This window comes from Sciurus vulgaris, assembly GCF_902686455.1.
Source record: "Sciurus vulgaris genome assembly, chromosome: 10".
NCBI classification, from domain to species: Eukaryota; Metazoa; Chordata; class Mammalia; order Rodentia; family Sciuridae; genus Sciurus; species Sciurus vulgaris.
In genome coordinates, this window is record NC_136470.1 from 126580 (window position 1) to 145163 (window position 18584).

Sequence of the window (18584 nt, forward strand, 5' to 3'; positions counted from 1 at the left end):
GCCTGCCAGGTGTCCCTCTTCCCCCACAGCTTTTCTCACCCACCACCTGCTGTGCCATCTGAAGGTCCCTCTGAGAGGTTCCCTGGCCTTATTTCATGCTGCTGATCCTCTTGGTGCTCCAAGAGCACACACAGACAATTGGCTGTGACTCTGCTTTAGGGCCCAGTACTCCTTGGCCTCTTCCTGGGGGCCAACAGGCTACCTGTCTGCAGGTGTGACCACCCCTGCCCCTGCCAATCACCTGGCTGGTGTTGCCACGTCAGCTCAGGTACACGTGGCACGTGAGGAGGCAGTCTCCCCACTCACCCCAGGAGTAGAGCTGGGCTACCGTGATGCCATTCTCACACACACTACACCCACAGGGTCCCCATGTCTGCTGTGGGGGGCAGGATGTAGGCCAGGCACTCGCACCCAGGCTGGGACTGCCCTTCCCTACAGACATGGGCTCACAGCCTGCTCGATGGCCTTCCTGAGTGGGTGACTCACATCTCCTGAGGCCTTCTTGGGTTTCTTTAGGTCTGACCTAGAGGAAGGGCCAGGAGTTCATCTGGCAGAATTCCCTGACAATTCCTTTAAGGTACAAAGGCAGGGCTTGGCCTGGCTCACAGGACCCTCATTTGAGTGGCCAAAGGCCCCCCCCTTGGAAGAATAAAATTTAAAGTAGTGGCCAGCTGAGCAGACCCTCGAGGACAAGGGCTCCTCCATGACAAAGAACCCTCAGGCTGGAAGAGCTGGTAGAGACCCTCTCCCAGCCCTCTGCCCACGGTGGCCAGACCCAGAAGTGCAGCAGTCTGCTCAGCAGAAAACAAGACCCACCATATGCGAGAAAAGAGGCAGACTGTCACCTAGGAGCAACACAGCAGCTTGCATGTCCCCCAGCATCACTGCACAGGAGTCAGCTGCAGGCTGCTCTGTTTCCCGCTATGTCTCTAAGGTCTGAGGAGGCTTGACCTGGTCTGTCTACTCACCTGTCCCCAAGGCTGGTTGACCCTTGCCCTCTGCCCTGTTATACATCTGGGCCTTGCTCTCTCTAGGAAGTGAACAAACTTTGGGTAGTGCAGGACATTAACTCTGGTATCGCTGTTGCAAAACACTTCTCTTTTCCTTTGTGATACTTTTCTGATATACAGGAAGTCTTAGGTTTGGCAAATCCAGATTTATTGGGCTTTCCTTTTCCAGTGCACAGACTTCCCCAACGGTTTAACTGGAGGATATCTGAAAACCACGGCACAGGGTCCACAGCGCATCACCTGCCTCTGTAGACAAACTTCATGGGCTCCACGGCCAGGCGGTGGCCCACGACGTCGTCTGCATTGTGTCTGCGGACCTCCCACGACCATCAGCCCATCAGCTTGCCCCACGACGAAGACCAGGTTGTCCTAAGGAAGGGGTGTGGTCAGCCCACCTGGAGCCCAGTGCCTCCCAACACAGGGTGCAGAGCGCCACAGCACCCTCTCGCACTAAGGCAAGCAGCGGCTGCGGGTGAAGGCAGCTGCTGGGAGGTGTGGTGCTATTGGTGTGAGACAGGCTCCGAGGGCTTCAGTTTGCAGGCACACCTGCAAAAAGGCACTGGCTGGAAGCCATTGGCTGAGGGCAGGGTTCCCAAACATGGCACCTGGTGCCTTGGGTTGACATCCTGTCATGGACACTGACCCACACATGGTGGATGCCGAGCAATACACTGGCTCCTAGGGACCCATAAGCTGCCAGTGGCACTCCCTCACCAGCAATGACACCTAATGTCTCCTGGGAGCAGGGGGCAAGAAACACCCTGCTGAGAATCACAAGGCCAGAGGCACACGGTGGATCTAAACACATCAGATGCCATAGTTGGTGGACAGTAGCACTGTGTTTCCTGCGCCTGGCATGTGACCCAGCCTCAGCAGCCCCCGGGCCACGTGTGGTCTGCAGGCTGGTCTCACAGGGGTGTGGACAGCCCTGCAAAACAGATGAGGCCACACACTGGCATGGTCAGCAAAACCGACTGGGGCACACAGGAAATCAGAGGGCAGCATCCCTTGCCCCTGCCCGGCCCACCCCAACTGCCCTCCTGGTTCAAGAGGACATACTCACAGGCCCGATGAAGCCCAGTAGGCCTGTCCTGGTGAAAGGCCTCTCAGAGACAGGGTCTCCTCCTACCGTGACGGGGACGGTCTGTACAAAGCAGGAGGCGTCAAGCTGCAGACTGGTGGGTAGGTGGCACCTCCCCAGTCACAGCCCAGAGTTTGGCTATTTTCCATTTTCCTATTTCATGGGGTAAGAGACTGCAAGGCTGTGGCCTGGACTCCTGAGGTCCTTGGCCTCCTGCTCTGTTCCATGGGTCTGGCTCCTCCACCTGGACGCCTCGGGAGGCAGGGCTCAGGTACCCCTCACATCTCTGTCTGCCCAGTGCCTGGCCTCCACCAACCTTGGCAGGCTTAGTCTGGGCCCTGAGTGTCATAACGAGGCGAACTCAGCAGACCTTCCTGCTGGCCAGGCTGTCGAGGCCTGCAGGGCACTGTCCCGGCCACCCCATTCAGGGGTAGAGGCACCCACAGCAAGCAGCTGCAGGCCTCCAGCACCCTGCACCCCTGGGCCCCATCAACACCAGTGGGACTTGACTTCAACATAAAGACCAGGAAAAGCCACAAACCTCAAACACACTCTTTGTGATCCCCGGTAATCCGTAGTACGCTGTTCCGGTTGCACTAGAACTAACACAGATCTCTCCAACTTCATCAGTTTTACAAAGATACGGGGTACCTTCAACCTTCACACACAACACACACTAGCTAAAAAGAGAAAGACATTCAAGGCCATGAGTGAGGACATTATATAAACGAATCACTCACAAAGCCCTATCTGCTGTTGCTATATGTGAAGTACGGAAACAAGATATCACAGAAACAGTGGGGTTCTTCGTAAGGACCATGACATGAATACGTGTAGACCACCTCCACCTAGCTGTCAAGTCTTCCCACGTTACATGTTATGAGAAGCAGAGGGCCAGGCTGAGGTTCAGTGGAGGTAAGGGCAGAGTGAAGGGTGACTTTAAGTGCACAGCAGGTCACTCATGTAACAAGCCCTGTCAATGAGGACGTTTCCTCTCAGGTGACAGAAGGCCAGAGGTATAGCCAAGTGCAGGAGGTGCCTGTCTGGCTAAACAGCCTGGAGTAAGCTCCAAGGCAACGCTTTCAGACACACATGGAGGACACCACACTGCACAAAGCCACTTCACACCGTGGTGAACACAGACACTGTGGGGCCAACACGATAGGAGGCCAGGTAACTGCTGACACAAGAGTCACTGGACTCCATGGTGACCAGTCCACATGCGTCAAGGGCATAGCCAGGGCCTGCGAAAGGGACCCAGAAAGCAGAGAGTAATGGCTTAGGGGAGCACTGTGCACACAACACCTGGGGGCTATGCACTCATCCCAGGTCAGGGACTGCTGGGTGTCCAGCACTGCCCTTGGCTCTTCCCACTAGAGCCCCTGGCACTGCACCCAAGAAGCCCATCCATGTCAACAGGCCACCTGTGCAGGCAGGGTTGCAGCCAAGCCAGATCGCCAGGTAGCCTGCAGGTCCTGTGCCTCTGACACAGGCAGGCAGCACAGGGATGAGGGGGACCAGATGAGGCAGGGCCCCAGCCTCTAGACAACCACCAGAAAAGCAGGACAGCTGCCTGTGGGCCCCACGAGGCTGTCTGCAGGAGGCCACCTCGGAAGCCTGGCATCACCAAGGGCCTTCGGGCCAAGTTTCTGCCCCAACTTCCTCAGTAAGACTGCACTGTGGGCATGACACTCCACCTTCCTCCTCGCCACACTGCCACAGGGCTGTGACCCTGACACCCATGTGACCTCTGGCCACAGGCCAACTCTGAGAAGGCAGGTGGGCTCTCTGGAAGCCACGGGAACTTCTAGGACACCTCACCAGCCTCCTCTCACAAGTGGCCTGTGACAGTCCCTCAGGGAACCTTGTCTGCAAGTCACTGGCCAGTGTGACCTCCTCCAAGGCTCCGCAGGGGCCACCAGGGCCAGGAGGCATGAAGCAGGGGTGACGCCCAGCACTGCAGCATGACTGCAGGTCAGCTTCACCGGCCACGAGCACTCCTGTTGTTTCATCCTTAAACTTAACACAAAGGGAGGGAAAGATGTCGAAGAGCACTGTGTGAATGGAAAATGGTTTTGAGCCTCTGCTCAGGCGGGCATATGCTTCCAGAGCACTCCACAAGGCAGCCTGTATTGGCCGCAGCAGGCAGACGCTGGCTGGCTTTACCTCCAGGCATCACCTGGCCCCACATCCTGGACAGTGAGGACGGACAGCTTCTCCTCAGTGTCAACTCTGACCACACCGTGGCTCAGACCATGCATGGACAGCACAGCTTTCCTTGGAGGAGGTCCTCCCAGGTCAGGCGGCCTGGAAACAAGAGTACCAGCAGGCTGGCTCAGGGGTGGCACCCACCTGGTTGTAGCCCCAAACCACAGCAAAGCAGCTGTCTGTGCCAGGGACCATCAGACTATTCCAAAGCTCTTGGGGCAGCAAGCCCTGACAGGCTTCTGGGAGAAATGGCACCATGACTTCCCAGAGAGGTCATTAAAAGTGATTCCACTTCCACCTGGTAGTCTTGGGATGCTTGCTGGAGTCCTCAACAGCAGCTGAGACCTCGTGCAAGAGGGTGTTCAAGGGGGCCAGAAGAGCCACCTGCCCGCTTCCCGCACAGCAGAGGCCCAGTGGAGTGACACACACCCCACCCACAGGAGCACCAGGAGATCCCACATGCTGAGCCACCAGCGGGGCAGTGCCCTGCTATGCAGCAACAGCAACAGGAGCCCTGAGGAAACCCAGCACAGCACTTCCTCTATGAGAAAAGACACTCAAGCAAAACAAGTCACCCAGGAACAAAAGGAAAACAAGGGGTAATTCACAGTGTGAAGGGCAAAGGTGTTTTTAATGCTAAATTAAAACTAGGGCTGTTCCATATTTGGTTGTCTGTGAGCACACGCGGCCTACACTGAGGACTCTGCAAGGACGGTGCTGGGGCAGGCAGCTAACAAAGACCCTCAGCTGTGGGTACTGGCCTGCAGCCCCCAGGAGTGGCTGGGCCAGCTGGGCAAGAGATGACAAGCGGGGAGGAGGGAGCCAGAGGCCCCAGCTCCGGCCTAAGGAGCAACATGGCACGTGCTGGGACATGGCAGGAACCCAGAGCCCAGGCCCAAGGAACTCAGGTGTCTGCAACCTCACAGCACCCACTGACCACGCTGTCAACAGACCACCACAGACACAGCCAGGTGGTGCTGGGGCCTCTCCAGGTCTGTCTCAGCCAGATGAGAATGAGGGCCAACTCACCAGCAGTGTGTTCACTAAGGCCAAAGATGGCAATGTCAAGACCCCGACTGGGGAGGAAGCACTTAGGACAGAACACCCAGAGGCTGCAGGGTCACCTCCAGCTGAGGGAGCCTCCCTCCCACTCCTAGCACACATCTGGGCTGCAGTGGGCTGGGCTCGGCCAGTACTGCTGCACAGCGGGCTTGGAAACCTGAGGCGCCCAGGACAAACTCCTGCCATGGAAGGTTTCAGGGAAGGGCTCACCTGCGGATGGCGACCGTCAGCGCCTCAGGAGAACTGGCACAGGGGCAGATGGCCTCTGGTCTCAGGCCTCGGGACTGGAAGACGTTTGAGGAAGGCAATCGCAGGAGGATATGGACCCTGGGAGAGCAATGGCGGGATGTGAGGAGCACCTGGGGGTGGGGGTAAGGCTCTAGGCCACAGGCCTGGCAGCTGCACCCGTCAGCCTGGCCCCCACCTGCACACGGCCCCAACCTAAGAAAGGTCATCACAACTCAGGGCAATGCTGCCTGCAGGGTGGCTACGTGCAGGGGCACATGGAACGTTTCCAGTAGCAGCAAGTCAAGAGGCTCTTCCCAGCATCGTGCTGTGCTCCTTAGGGGCCATGCCCTCCCTGTCTTTTCATGGACAGTGGTGGGACAGTCCTTGTGGCTTCATGTCCTGAGTCAACAGAGTCTGCTGAGGGACGCCTGTGGCCCCAAACTTGCCCTACCAAGGCCACGCTAGGCACTGATGGCCCACCGTGCAAGGAGTACCTGGGCTCCTGGAGGAGACCTGAGCTGTGCAGTCAGCACACTGGCTGCAGGGCACTTCTGCACCCCAGCCCCTGGCTGTCCCCCTCCCGGGATGGCAGGCCTTAGGAGTGGGTGCTGGAGATGTGTGGCCCTGCGACCACCCTAGGATCAAATGCAAACCTCTTCTACCCTGGGAGGTGCACAGGAAGGAAGGGGCCATCCACGGGGAAGGAGGACGACCACATGTTACTCAGTACCATGGGCAAGGGAGGGGGCATCATGAGGTACCAGGGAGCTGATGACCATGAGGGAGCCATGAGGGAGCCAGAGGCAGCACAAGGCTATTAAAGGCGGCAGCCCTGGATGGAGTAGTGAGCTCGGACTTGACATCAGGGACCCTGGTCCTGCCTCAGACAGCGGGAATGCGGAGGGCTGGCAGGGAGGAAGCAGGTGGTGGGATGAGAGCAGTACTTCAGGATTGAGGCAAGTCCCATTCGGCTCCAAGGTGGACGGCGGGGGGGGGGGGGGGGGGGATGAGGGTTGGGGTGCTGTGTGCCCACTTGCTCTCCCAAGGCAAGGGACTCACAGGCATGAGACCAACAAGAAACTCCTGTCACCTGGTCAGCAGGCACAGGCTGCACAACAGTCCCTGCCTGACAAGGGCCACCAGAGTTCTCCAGAGCCCTGGACAGTCACTGCACTATACCACTGTGTACAGGAAAGGTCCCCAAGGCTCTGGCAGCAGTCACAGCATCTCCTTCTGGGGCAACGTGGGGCCAGGCATGCATGGAGGAAGAATAGCTGTCCTAGTGGGAGAAGCTGGGCCAGGAGCCAGAGCAGTGGGCACAAGGCCGAGGCACAGGAGGCTTAGCCCGAGGCTACAGCCATGAGGACCCCATTTCCCAGCACAGTCTGGTACTCGCTGAAGAAGGGTAACACGTCAGGTGGGTGCTATGGATGGCTAAAACTGCCTTCAAACTTAGCACCTGAACAAAAGGTGTGAGACGTGCCAGTGCAGCAGCAGCAGCAAGCGCCATGCAGAGCCTCTGAGAACCCCGGTTCCACTCGACACTGCCCTGGAAGTGGCCTGATTCTGTTTCCCCACAGATTCTACTTCAAGGGAGTGCCCAGACTCCCTGGAGAGTCCAGGTGGGAGGGGACACCACCGGCTATGCCAGGGCGGAGGTGCCTACTTACATGGGTTGGCACCATCGGCCACAATCAGCATCCGCAGTGAGCTGAGGCTGACATCCCTCTGTCCTCGCTGAGCCAGCAGAGACCAGTGCATGTCGCGCGACTTCACCAGCGCAGCCTGGGCTGCAAAGAGAGCGGAGCACCGGGTTGCAGGATGCAGCCTCCCATGCTGGACACAGCCTTCACCCACACAGAGGCATGCACCGGGGGCCAGGGCCTGCTTCCAGCCCCCATGCTGCCTGCAGCTCTCTCTCACGGCCCCCTGCCTGTCCCATGCCTTCTCCTCAGAAGTCAACTAAGAGATGCTGTTTGAGGTGACAGAGCCAGAGCCATCTCAATTTCACTGTGTCCTCTGGAGCTCCATATTGCTCTACACACATCCGGCCTCATGCCGTCTCTCCCAAGGAGCTGGCCCTGGTTCGATGACACACCATTGTCCACACGGCTGTGCTGCCTGGTCTGCCAGGTGTGGTCAGCCTCCAGGTAGACAGGTAGGAGAAGCCCTGGCTAGGCACCAACTCCACTCCTCCTTGCAGGCTTCAGTGTCCTCCATAAAGCTGGATGAACAAACAGCTGCCACCAGACGTTGCTTGGAACACACCCAGCAGCGTATGCTGCCACCACAGGCAGGACTGGGCAACGCAGCACCCAGGAGAGTCCGGGCCTCAGCATGCAGCTTTACCAGGCACATGGGGGAGGCCCATGCTGTGCCAAAAGGCTGTGCCATGTCCTCCTCCTTCCTGGGGGAACATGGATCTTGGGGTGGGGACAGCAGGACCCTACTGGTGGCCCCATCTCGCCACAAGTAACTCAAAGCTTTGTCACTGATCACGTCAAAGGTCCTAACTTCAGATTAAGAGCATTTCAAATACTAAGCTTACTCCTGCGGAGAAAAGCTGTTGCTCCTTTCCAAGGGGCTGCTGCCTTGTGCAGGTCACCTTGCTCAGCCCAGAGCTGCCTGTACCTGCAGTTCTACATGCTGGCTTTACTGCTTTGTAATTCACAAACGCAGTTCAGAGACTTTAAAGAAGGTGGAGCACAGCACAGTGCTGGTACCTTTGTAGGAGCACACTTTCTGGATCCAGGAGAGTGGGTTGGCCTTCATAAGCGCGTACGGGATGCTGACCACATGCATCCTATTCATGACGCTCTGCAGGAGAAATGGACCTACTGGGTGAGCTGCACAGCCCTGCCAGAAGCCAACAAAACAGTGCATCCTCACCCCACTCCCTCAGGGCTCGGCGCATCTCTTGGAACAAGACAGGTCAGCCAAAGGCACTCACGGTCAACACTCCATGCCAGAGACCAGCATCCCTCTTGAAGTCCAGAACGTTTGTTAGCGTTTCAGCTGAAAGCAGATAAGGAAGGTTAACAAAGGAGCTGAGTTCTCTTTTCTGTTTTTCTTTTTTCACTGGGGATTGAACCAAAAGGCCAGGATCTCTCCTGCTTTATCTCTGAGCTACACACCCAGGCCTTTATATATTTCTTCCTTTATATTTTTTATTTTGAGACAGGGTCTTGCTAAGTTGCCCAGTTGGCCTTGAAAGTGTGATCCCATGCCTCAGCCTCCGGAGTTGCTGGATTACAGGTATGCACCACCACACCCAGCTGCCCTGTTTGTTTCTAGAGAAATTTCAAGATGAGTATATCACCAACATGTCAGATTTTAAGGAAACAGAAACAGCATTTCAAAACACAATGCACTAACTAATCAATAATCTTGATGGCCTATCAAATTACTGGAAACATACAGTTCTGGACTGGGGTAGAGAACCTTGCTGATTGCAGATCTGAAAACAGGGAAGGTAGATACTGAAGAAGCTGCAGGACAGGTGGTCACCTGCTTCACCAGATGCCCTGAGTGAACACTCCTCAGAATCAAGAGGTGGAGCAAGGGACTGACAAAGACATTTTGCCTCTCAATGTCACACAGATTCCCAGCTTTCCACCCAGAGGCCATGGTCCCGGGTCCCTCCTGAAGAGCTGGTGGCTCAAGCTGTCTTCTGAAGCACACCTCCATCTCCCATAGGGGAGGAGCCCAGGCCAAGCCCTCTGGCTGCCACCTCACAGCAGGCAGAGGACAGCACCTGGGTTCCAAAGGCCAGGGCTACCCAGGAGCATGAGGCAGACCCTGAGAGAACCAGGGACAGCAAGGTTGCCCTGTATGCTGGAAAGCTACTGCATTATGAACAGTAACACTGAGACCCAAGACCCCACAGTAGTGTAAGACCACATCACAGGTGGCATGCATCAGGCCAGCTCTGGTCCTAAGAGGAAGGGGCTCCCAGGCCCTGGAAAAACACCTGGAACCTTTTCCAAGTCTCCACCGATGCCTGAGTTATGTCCACATGATACCCCTTGCAACATGGTGTTCAACACTACTCCTGGTTTTATTTCAGCATTACAACATAAGAAAACTATGCTAGAGAAGATTTTTAAATATTTCTCACATTGTACACTATAAAAAACATATTATCTATCAACACCAAACAATAGTTTGAAAATCATTTTACAATATTTTTCTAGGCTAAATATCTGATATTCAACAGTAAACTGGGAGCTGCCTATTCTTTCCCAAGAGATGACCTGTGATCACGAAGACCTACCCAGGGCGGCAGCCACGAGAGGCATCCACAGAAAGTGCGTCTCACCAAGTTCTCTGCACATGGGGACCAGCCACTGTGTGTGTGTGACTCGCCTGTGTGCAGCCTCAACACCCCGTTAAGTCAACACCCATGCCCTGGCCGAAATGACCCTGAGGGTCATCCAGTCTGCAGCATGGCCTTGCACTGCCCGCACAGCTGTCCACAGGGTGGCTAGACGAAAGGGCACAGGCCTCCAGGCTGGATGCTGCGCTGCAGGGGCAGACTGGGGCGAGATGGGTGCTCAGGACTGTGTGGGGTGGGAGGGCCTCCGTGCTGCCCCGTACGTCCTTACCTTCTGAGTACCCGCAGGCCTGGGTCAGAGCCCGGCACTGTGCCAGCAGGGACGCGTGGGACACCGTGACACCCACGGTGCTGCCTTCTTTGCTGGTCTTATACTGTAAGGTTTCAAGGGAAAGAGCATCATGTGGTATCCTGGAGGCTGTGTGGGCAGAATGAGGGCTGACGGGGTGCTGGGGCAGTGACGGGGCTGGCTCCCCTCACTGGCCACCCTGAAGCTCTTCACACCCCAGCCTCCAGGGATCGAGTGGGTGCCCGGGACAGAACCTGAAAGGTCTGCACAAGGTCCTGTAGGACACTTCCTGTTTCTGGGGCAGAGACAACAGGTAAGGAGAACTCGGACCTGAGGTCACAACACACCACGTCCAGCCCATGGTGATGCATGTGTGGGGCCCACTCACCTCGATGTAGGCAGTCCCAGTCCCAGTGTCCTGGGCCAGAGGGAGCCAGTCCTTGGGGGGTTTAGCCAAATGCTTCCCATCGATCACCAGCCAGGCAAGGGGGGGCCAGCCTGTGAAAGCAGATGGGGACATTATGCTGGAGTCGGAGGGCCCTGCTCCCCACCACAGGAGCCTGTGTTTAACACGCATTCAACGCACAGCCACTAGCCAAGTTTAGTCTCATTTCATCTCATTTCATTTAAATAGGTATATCTGGTCAGTGGCCACCACCCTAGACAGAAGGAGTAGATACACTGAACCAGACAAAAATGGAGCTTTACCAGATCCACTTCCTGGAACAGCCAGCCTAGCGCACTTTTCACACCCTGGAGGCTCACCTTTGAAAGTCACCACCTCTCCCGTCTGTGACTTGGGCAGACCCTTCTGACACGCATCTGTGGTCAGGGCCAGGGTGACGCCACAGCTGCCCAGCAGAAACCCAATCTGCTGACTGCCTGCATCCTGCAGAGAACAGGCAACAGAGGGCAGGTGAGCAGTGGCAGGGCCAGAGCACTGGCCACTGGTGCTCCAGGCTCTCGTGGAGAGCAGAGCTATTTCTAGAAGTTTCAGTTTCAGGAAACTTCCAGAACAATTCAGTCCTATCACTGGTAAGTGATTATATTTTCATGGAAATAGCACATGAAAACAAGAGAATTGTTTTTACATTTAAAATGCATTTTTTATTTGTCTTGCAGTAAAATAAAAGGTTCTGGATAAAGGGCTAATTTCCAAAAGTTTATTCTTACAAATGACATTTAAATGCATTTTAATGAACTCTAAAAATAACAGCACTGAAATTTCCATTGTATCATGCTTGAAGTTTATGTGCTGACTTGTGCTTACCAATGCGAGTCATGCCACAAGACACCCTGGCTCCCACCTCACAGCATCTGTGCAACTCCCATGGCAAAGCTTTCTCATCTTTTCACATAAGTTTAACCAATCTCTAGTTTCTTTCCGAGGGGTCATTTGTTCAAATATCTGACTGTGGCATCCTCTAAGATGCTCTGGCTCCATTTGCAAACCTCACCTTTGGGATTCCTGACCAGCTGCTCTTCACAGTGCTTGCTCAACGGCTGCCTGAGCACAAGGGTCAGGTGCAGTAATCTGACTTTCTAAAATACATGCTGGTCTACCTCCAGGAGAAGTTTTCAACAATCAGATTCTCAATGTTTACACCTAACATGGTAGAGCTACCTAGGAGAGTAGCAACTCATCAATTTATCAGTCACAAGAAGAAAAACACATGGGAACTTATATCTTGCTTATTCAACACTAACCATCACCTGGTTTTGAGCAAAGGTCAAAGTCTTGTAAAATCACATTCTGTTCCTGGAGGAAAGAATGCCCATTGCTCCTGCTGGGAAGTTCAACCAGGTGTCCGGGCAGCTCCCCAGAACAGGGCAGCAGAGTCTGCATGTGAGTCTGGAGACACACTGCATCTGACTTCACGTCAGCCCACCTGTGACCAACTTCCCCAAAGCAGGGCACACACCAGCTCACACCAGAGCCAAGAAGAAAGACCTGGCCCACCATGCACCAAGTTCAGGACGCCCAGCCCAGGCTTGCTACCTTTCTTGTTAATGGCACTTCTATGGGGACAGGAACCAGCTCTGCCAGAAGACACCCATAAAACGCGACCATGAACATCACGGGGTCGCTGTTGGGAAACACGAGCGCCACCTGCAACAGTACAAAGGAAACCATGAGGTCTCTTTGGGAATGATGGAGTCTTCAAATGAGGCTCAGACAGCTGATGTTCTGACAGCTTTCCAAATTTGGTTCAGAATCTAAACTTGGAATTGGTCTTTGGTCCCTCAACCTCTGTGTTCATGTGATTCTGAATGACTGGCTTGTGGGTTAGGGTGGTCTTTACTCCTCAAGCCAAGGCTATCCAGCTCTTGCTGGATAGGGCCTGTTCATGCAGACCACCACCTGAATCAAGTTACATCTAAAACAACTGTTTGCAAAGCCGACAGTCCTACAGCAGCACTATCACTGAGTGGTCTTCACTCAGCGCCTGCAGGGACACGGCAGGCCCCAGGGAACCATCCCACTCTCACCTGGGCACCGAGCTCCCACCTGCCCACTCCCACCTGGTGCTGCCACTGTGAATTATCAGCTCTAACTCATTCACCTTGCATTTTAATTAGTATCAAAAATTTTAAAAGCAGTCTAAAATGACAAAAGTACCAATGAAAAACAGACCATGCCCTGCTCTTGGTCACTCACTGATCACTCACTACAACAACACTTTTAAAATATTCTAGATCTTTCTTTTGTTGTTCACGCTCAAGCTTTTAAATACTGTGTTTACACTGCTACATTCATCTTTATATCCTGTTTACTGTGGGGGAACATTTAGTTTTCCTGTATTCCTCCCTTTCCCTCCTTGTAGCATCCCAGGTTTTTTCAAACTGTACCTGCTCAAATTAGAAGCTTCATATGGAAAAGCATTTTCATAAGCCCCAATATTGCAGTAATTGTTTGAACCCCTAGCTACTGGTCAGAACAGTCCTTAAACAGACAGACTTAGCACAGGGTCCCTGGGAAGACGGGCCCAGAGTCAATCTGCCTGAGACAGCTGAGGCTGGGGGCACTTGCTCTGGCCTGGGTTCTGCAAAGTACAACTGCCATCAAGTTCATTCGTGAGAGCTGGTGTGAACAGTTGCCTGGTGATGTGACCCATACCCTGAGACCAGATGGCTGATACAGAAAATATTCTTTCAGAGAGTGCTGTGAAGCATTGTTAACATTTGTGAAGGGTATCAGCGTGCAGCCTGAGCACCACCAATCTCTGACACTACCGGCTTGCTGCATCCATGTTTTATTAACCTAAGGGCAACAGTCTCTTACAAGTAGAGAGCCCATCTGCAAGTCTTTGTCCTTGCAAAGAAAATGAGCTGCAATCCCTAGGATCAGGGAGTTGGGCAGAGGGGGCAGGGGTCAAGGTGCTGGTGGGCCCATCCTGAAGCACAATACACATTTTGCCTGGGCACAGTACCCCTAGGAGTGGCGCCACAGGCGTCTCCCTCTTGCTGGGACAGTGTCCCTCTTCCACCTGCTCTGTGGGCTCTAAGATGCCCAGCAGATGAGCCAAGCGCCTGCAGGATCCGGTTCCCAATAACCAACCAGTCACATGACCCCACAGCTTCACTGGTCTCATGCTACTGCACACCCCACCCAGGTCTCAGTCCCCTGGCCCTACTGGGCTGAGACCATCCGTGTGGCTCTCCTGTGGGGACCTCCTAACTCATTGACACACATCCCCTAGGAACTTGCCAGGAAAGGGGCTCGTGAGCCAGGTTTGCTCGAGTCCTGCATTGTCTGCTGGGTGGGAACAGGGTCTACCCACTGAATGTCTGAGGCACCCTTCCTGTCCTGCAGGGTTCTGCTGAGGAGTCCCCCTGAATGTCTGAGGCACCTTCCTGTCCCTGCAGGGTTCTGCTGAGGAGTCCCCCTGAATGTCTGAGGCACCTTCCTGTCCTGCAGGGTTCTGCTGAGAAGTCCCACACCCTGTGACTCCTGGTGCTCCCAGGTGCATGGCTCTGAGGCGCCGTCTGCCCATGGCCACATGCTTTGGAGTGGTCAGATGCTTGGTCACTTGGCGTGTCTGGTTCCTGCCCTCCCTGGACCTCCAGCACCAGGCTGGCGCTAGGCCCCTTCACTAAGTCTCTAACTCTGCCCTGCTCCTCTACTTTCCCATCTCGGTCATTCCTGCTGACCCTCTTCTCTCGACTATGGCACAGGTATGCTAGCTCCAGGAAACCTGCTTCTGTCCCAGGTTTTCTCCCTCTCTCACCCTCCTCCATCTTCAGTGCCATCTGGCTACTCTCCTCCACCCTGGAGCTTCTCTCTGGAGTGAGGCGGGAACTGCTGGAACTCTGCTGTGTGTTGACCTGCTGCCTCACTGCACACAGCCTGTCACTGGGGTTTCCCTGGTAAGCCTGCTGATTTCCAACACGCACCCTGCTGTCCACACTGACCTTCTGCAAGCCTGGGTCCTCAGGTCATTCAGCCTGCCTGCAGCAGTGCCATCCAGAGGACCCTATACCACAATGGAAATGCTCTGCCTCCATCTGCCCAGGAGAGTAGCCATCCCTACTCATGGCTCCTGCAACCGAGGGACTGAGCTTTCAGTCTGACTTAATGTTGGTTAATTTAAACAGCCCCCATGTGGCACCAACCATCTGGAGCAGTGCAGGAATAGGGGGTTGGCTTCCAAGGCAACCCTGTGGGGAGGAGATGACATAAAACATGCAGAACTTCACCGTCAGGTCAACGTTCACATGGACCCTCGCCCTGAAAACTCAAGGCTTATCAATGCCAACGCACGAGAAGTCCAACATGGGCTAGAAGACCAGTGGGTGGGCGACGAGGAGGGCAGGAATGACCACTTCACATCTGCATCACAGACCTTTCCACATGATAAGTTTCCATTGCTGACTTTGAATCCCATGTGTTAACACTCATTATAAACAACCAACCGAACTCAGACTCAGTGGGACAGGCTGCTCACAACTGTTTTTGCTCAGTCCAATAAAGTTACATCTAGTTACCTTACTCTGTCTCCAGGTTTAAGTAGTGGTTCATTCTTACTAGTCAGTTTATTAAGTAGAGTATAAGCTAGTTTTAAAACTCCGACTCCAAAGTTTGCCTAAATAAAATAAAAATACTGAGCAACGTGATACTTAAGAAACTAATCATTAACATTTTAATGCAGCAATCATAAAACATACCATTAACATACCATTACCCTAAGACTGGAAATCCAGTTTCCAACTGACAACAAACATCAGTTTTCTCCCAAGAACAAGTTATACATTTTTTTTCTTAATGAAACATAAAACAGGATTTTATTACAGGACATTCAGAGTCCGGCAAAGCAGCAGAACGTGCCAGGTTGTGCGTGCTTTCTGCCGTACACAGGAGCACACACGTGCACGCATCACAGGAACACACATGCACGTGTGCGTGTCAGTTCTGGGAGGAGCCACCACTCATGCTGCCCCCTCAGCCAAGAGTGCTGACCACTCCAGGATATCCACCCTTGCCTCCGGTGGCTGCTATGCACCTCCTTAAGGGCAGAGCTTCCTCCAGTGGCTGAAAGGGGCCCACAGCTGGACACTACCTCTGCCCTCCTGGTCAGCAGTCACCTTGTGTGGTGCCTGACCTGGTGAGCTGACAACAGCCTCACCCAGGAAGACAGTGGGTTCAGCAGGAGGAGTAAGGAGCACAGGAGGCATCCACTCCTGAACCTGATGCAGCCGCCACCCCTGTGCACAAGGCCCAGCCTTGGTCCTGAGGTTTGGTGGACACTACGGGCTCTAGATCTCGCCTTGCGGTCTAATTCCTGCTCTTTCCTTCAATCGCATCACAGTCAGAGAGGAAACACAACTCAAAATAGCATGAGCTACTTAAAAGGTCAAGATGTCAACAATTATAATAACTCCAAACTGAAACCAGCAAACTATGAAAAAAAATAACACATTGTGATCAAGTCAGTTCTACCCAGAAAGGGTAGGTGGAATGCAGAGGTTCATGGAAACACAGCACCATTAACAGAACAACAACAAAAAATGAAACACCTCAACAGATGGAAGAAAACCAACGATCATCCATGGTTTAAAAGTGATTTTAAATGTCTTTCAAAAACGCTTCCTAAACTAGAAATGAAAGGACACATGCTTCCTTAACACGACACTGGGCACCTTGAGCCCGCAGGAAATATCTTGGCTGAGGTGGACACTGGCACCAGGGGCTTGGACCTGGCAACCCGCCACTCACAGAAGAGCATTCACACTGCCAAAGGCACCGAGCTGCACCTGCACCATGAGCTGTGTGACAGCAGATGCAGTAAAGAACCAAGACACGCCACGCACAGAACATACTGCACAACTCGAGTTGTTAGTCCACTGCACTGCTCAGAACGCAGCTGGACAACGCACACCCAGGCAGCACTGTAGGACACATGGCATCTCAGGATCTGCTGCACAAGTCACTAGGCAGCAGGTGTGTGCATGCTGCGGCCTCCGCCAGACCCCCCACCCACCCAACCAGAGCACAGCCGCCCTCTGTGAGTACTTGCCGTAGGTGAGGGTGTGGATGGCTTTCCCCGCTGTGTCCAGGGCAGTCAGGCAGGGGGCCTTGGGCTGCGCTGTGCCCCACCGCTGCAGGGCAGCCAGCAGGGATGGTGGCCAGGGCACCCCTGTGGCCAGGGGCTCCCCTCTCAGCACCTCCATCTCTTCTCCCTCGGGTTTTGGCTGATTGGGATCTGGCTGCTGAACTACAAGCAGGGTCAGGGTTTAAAAGTCAGCACCGCAGAGGACCTGCACACCTGTCCAAGTGTCCCTGTTTCATAACTGTGGTGTTTAATCCCCACTAAAAGCTTGCCATGATTTGTTTAGATCTTTGTCATTACCACAGTCACATAAAGGAGTCAGTCGTGGACAGCACGATTGGATATGGAGTTAAAAACAGCCCCTACCCTCAGGACAGTTCAGCCACAGACAGCGAAGGTGGCTTGGGAGGGCACCTCCACCCACCATCGGGGATGCACTGTGGCAGGTGACGCCCGCCACCCCAGTGTGCTGCAGCACTGCGGGCCCCAGAGCCTGGGAGGCAGCTGAGCGACCGGCCTACACAGGACCAATGTGACAGGACTTCAGTCCAGGAGCTGCCACGATGGTCACAAAGCACCACGGAGCCCAAGGCTGTGGCACCTGAAGCCCCCCTGTGTTAAGAAGGACCGGCCTCCAAGGCTCTGAGAAGCTGAGAGCTATGAGCATGCTGTGGTGCTCTGAACCTGAAAGGCCCCGTCTGAGCCCAAAGGATAAGCCAGGAGTCACATGGTCTGCCACTGAGGGCTGGCAACACATGCAACCCTGGGCTTCATCTCTGTGCCCCTGTGAGGGTGTGTGCTTCTTTCTGTTTCTCCTTAGTTGTTCTTTTTAAAAATAAATCTACGCTATTAGTCTTCTTTTGCAGTACTGAGGATTAAATCCAGGGGTGCTCTACCACTGAGCTACATCCTCAGCCCTCTTTATTCTTTATTTTGAGACAGGGACTTGCCAAGTTGCTAAGGCTGGCCTCAAACTTGCAATCCACCTGCCTTAGCCTCCAGAGTCACTAGGATATTAGGCATGTGCCACCATGCCCCGTATATTGTTTGTTTTCCAAATATATATTCCATTCATAAAAGAGAGGTTAAAATTCGGAAAAGGAGTTGAATCTGTGCTAAAAACTCAATACTTTAGAACCATAAGAAGAGAAGTATTTCACATTTAGAGTTTAATTAAAAATATAAAGAACGAACCTTAGCAGTGTTGTTATAAAGCCCTAACCACTAGACTGGGCATGGGGAGTGCAAAGTCTCTCTAACCCTGACCGGGTTTCCTACCTGCGGGTTCTACACTGCACATGCTCACCAGAAACTGGGCACAAAGAGAAAGGTACTGATGGTGGCATGGCAACAGGAACGCACATCCGTGCACCACCACCTGCACCTCCAGATGGCATGCACACACGGGGCTCAGATCAGAGAACTCTACCTTCCAAAAGCTCCTCAAAATCGTCCACGAAGAACTCCTTCAGAGGAGGGCGCTTGGGCCTCTTCAGGGTGTTCAGAAGCTGCTGGATCTTGGAAGACACTCTGCTGTGTACAGGGACACCTGTCACAGGGAGAGCAGAGAGGGCCTGAGGCAAGACCTGTCATACACAGTGTCCAGCACCAGGCCTAGGACAAGCCTCTTGGGAGCACCAGAACTCATACATCCAAAGGACGATCTCAAGTCTGCGGGCCCACCAGACAACTGTTCTGGAATTGGTTCATTTCAAAAGCATTATTGAAAGCTTTCAGTAACAGGACTTCTTCCATGTTACAGTTTTCAAGCTGGTCCAGGGTCCCCTCGAGTGGCTGAGGGCCTTTCTGGGCATTGAGGCCAAGA

The 18584-nt window shown here is 54.0% G+C and overlaps 1 protein-coding gene across 1 annotated transcript in view; it reads right to left on the bottom strand.

The window, feature by feature from the left end:
* The window catches only part of DIP2A (disco interacting protein 2 homolog A), a 79562-nt gene that overhangs the window by 21057 nt on the left and 39921 nt on the right, over window positions 1-18584 (bottom strand). The window contains 20 exon segments of the mRNA XM_079100997.1: window positions 1251-1327; window positions 1329-1379; window positions 2074-2154; window positions 2633-2758; window positions 2761-2771; window positions 4258-4276; window positions 4278-4398; window positions 5572-5660; window positions 5663-5688; window positions 7260-7379; window positions 8313-8406; window positions 8540-8604; window positions 10194-10296; window positions 10600-10709; window positions 10977-11100; window positions 12211-12321; window positions 15203-15274; window positions 15276-15295; window positions 16727-16924; window positions 18189-18308. Coding sequence (XP_078957123.1) covers window positions 1251-1327; window positions 1329-1379; window positions 2074-2154; window positions 2633-2758; window positions 2761-2771; window positions 4258-4276; window positions 4278-4398; window positions 5572-5660; window positions 5663-5688; window positions 7260-7379; window positions 8313-8406; window positions 8540-8604; window positions 10194-10296; window positions 10600-10709; window positions 10977-11100; window positions 12211-12321; window positions 15203-15274; window positions 15276-15295; window positions 16727-16924; window positions 18189-18308 — 1738 coding nt within the window.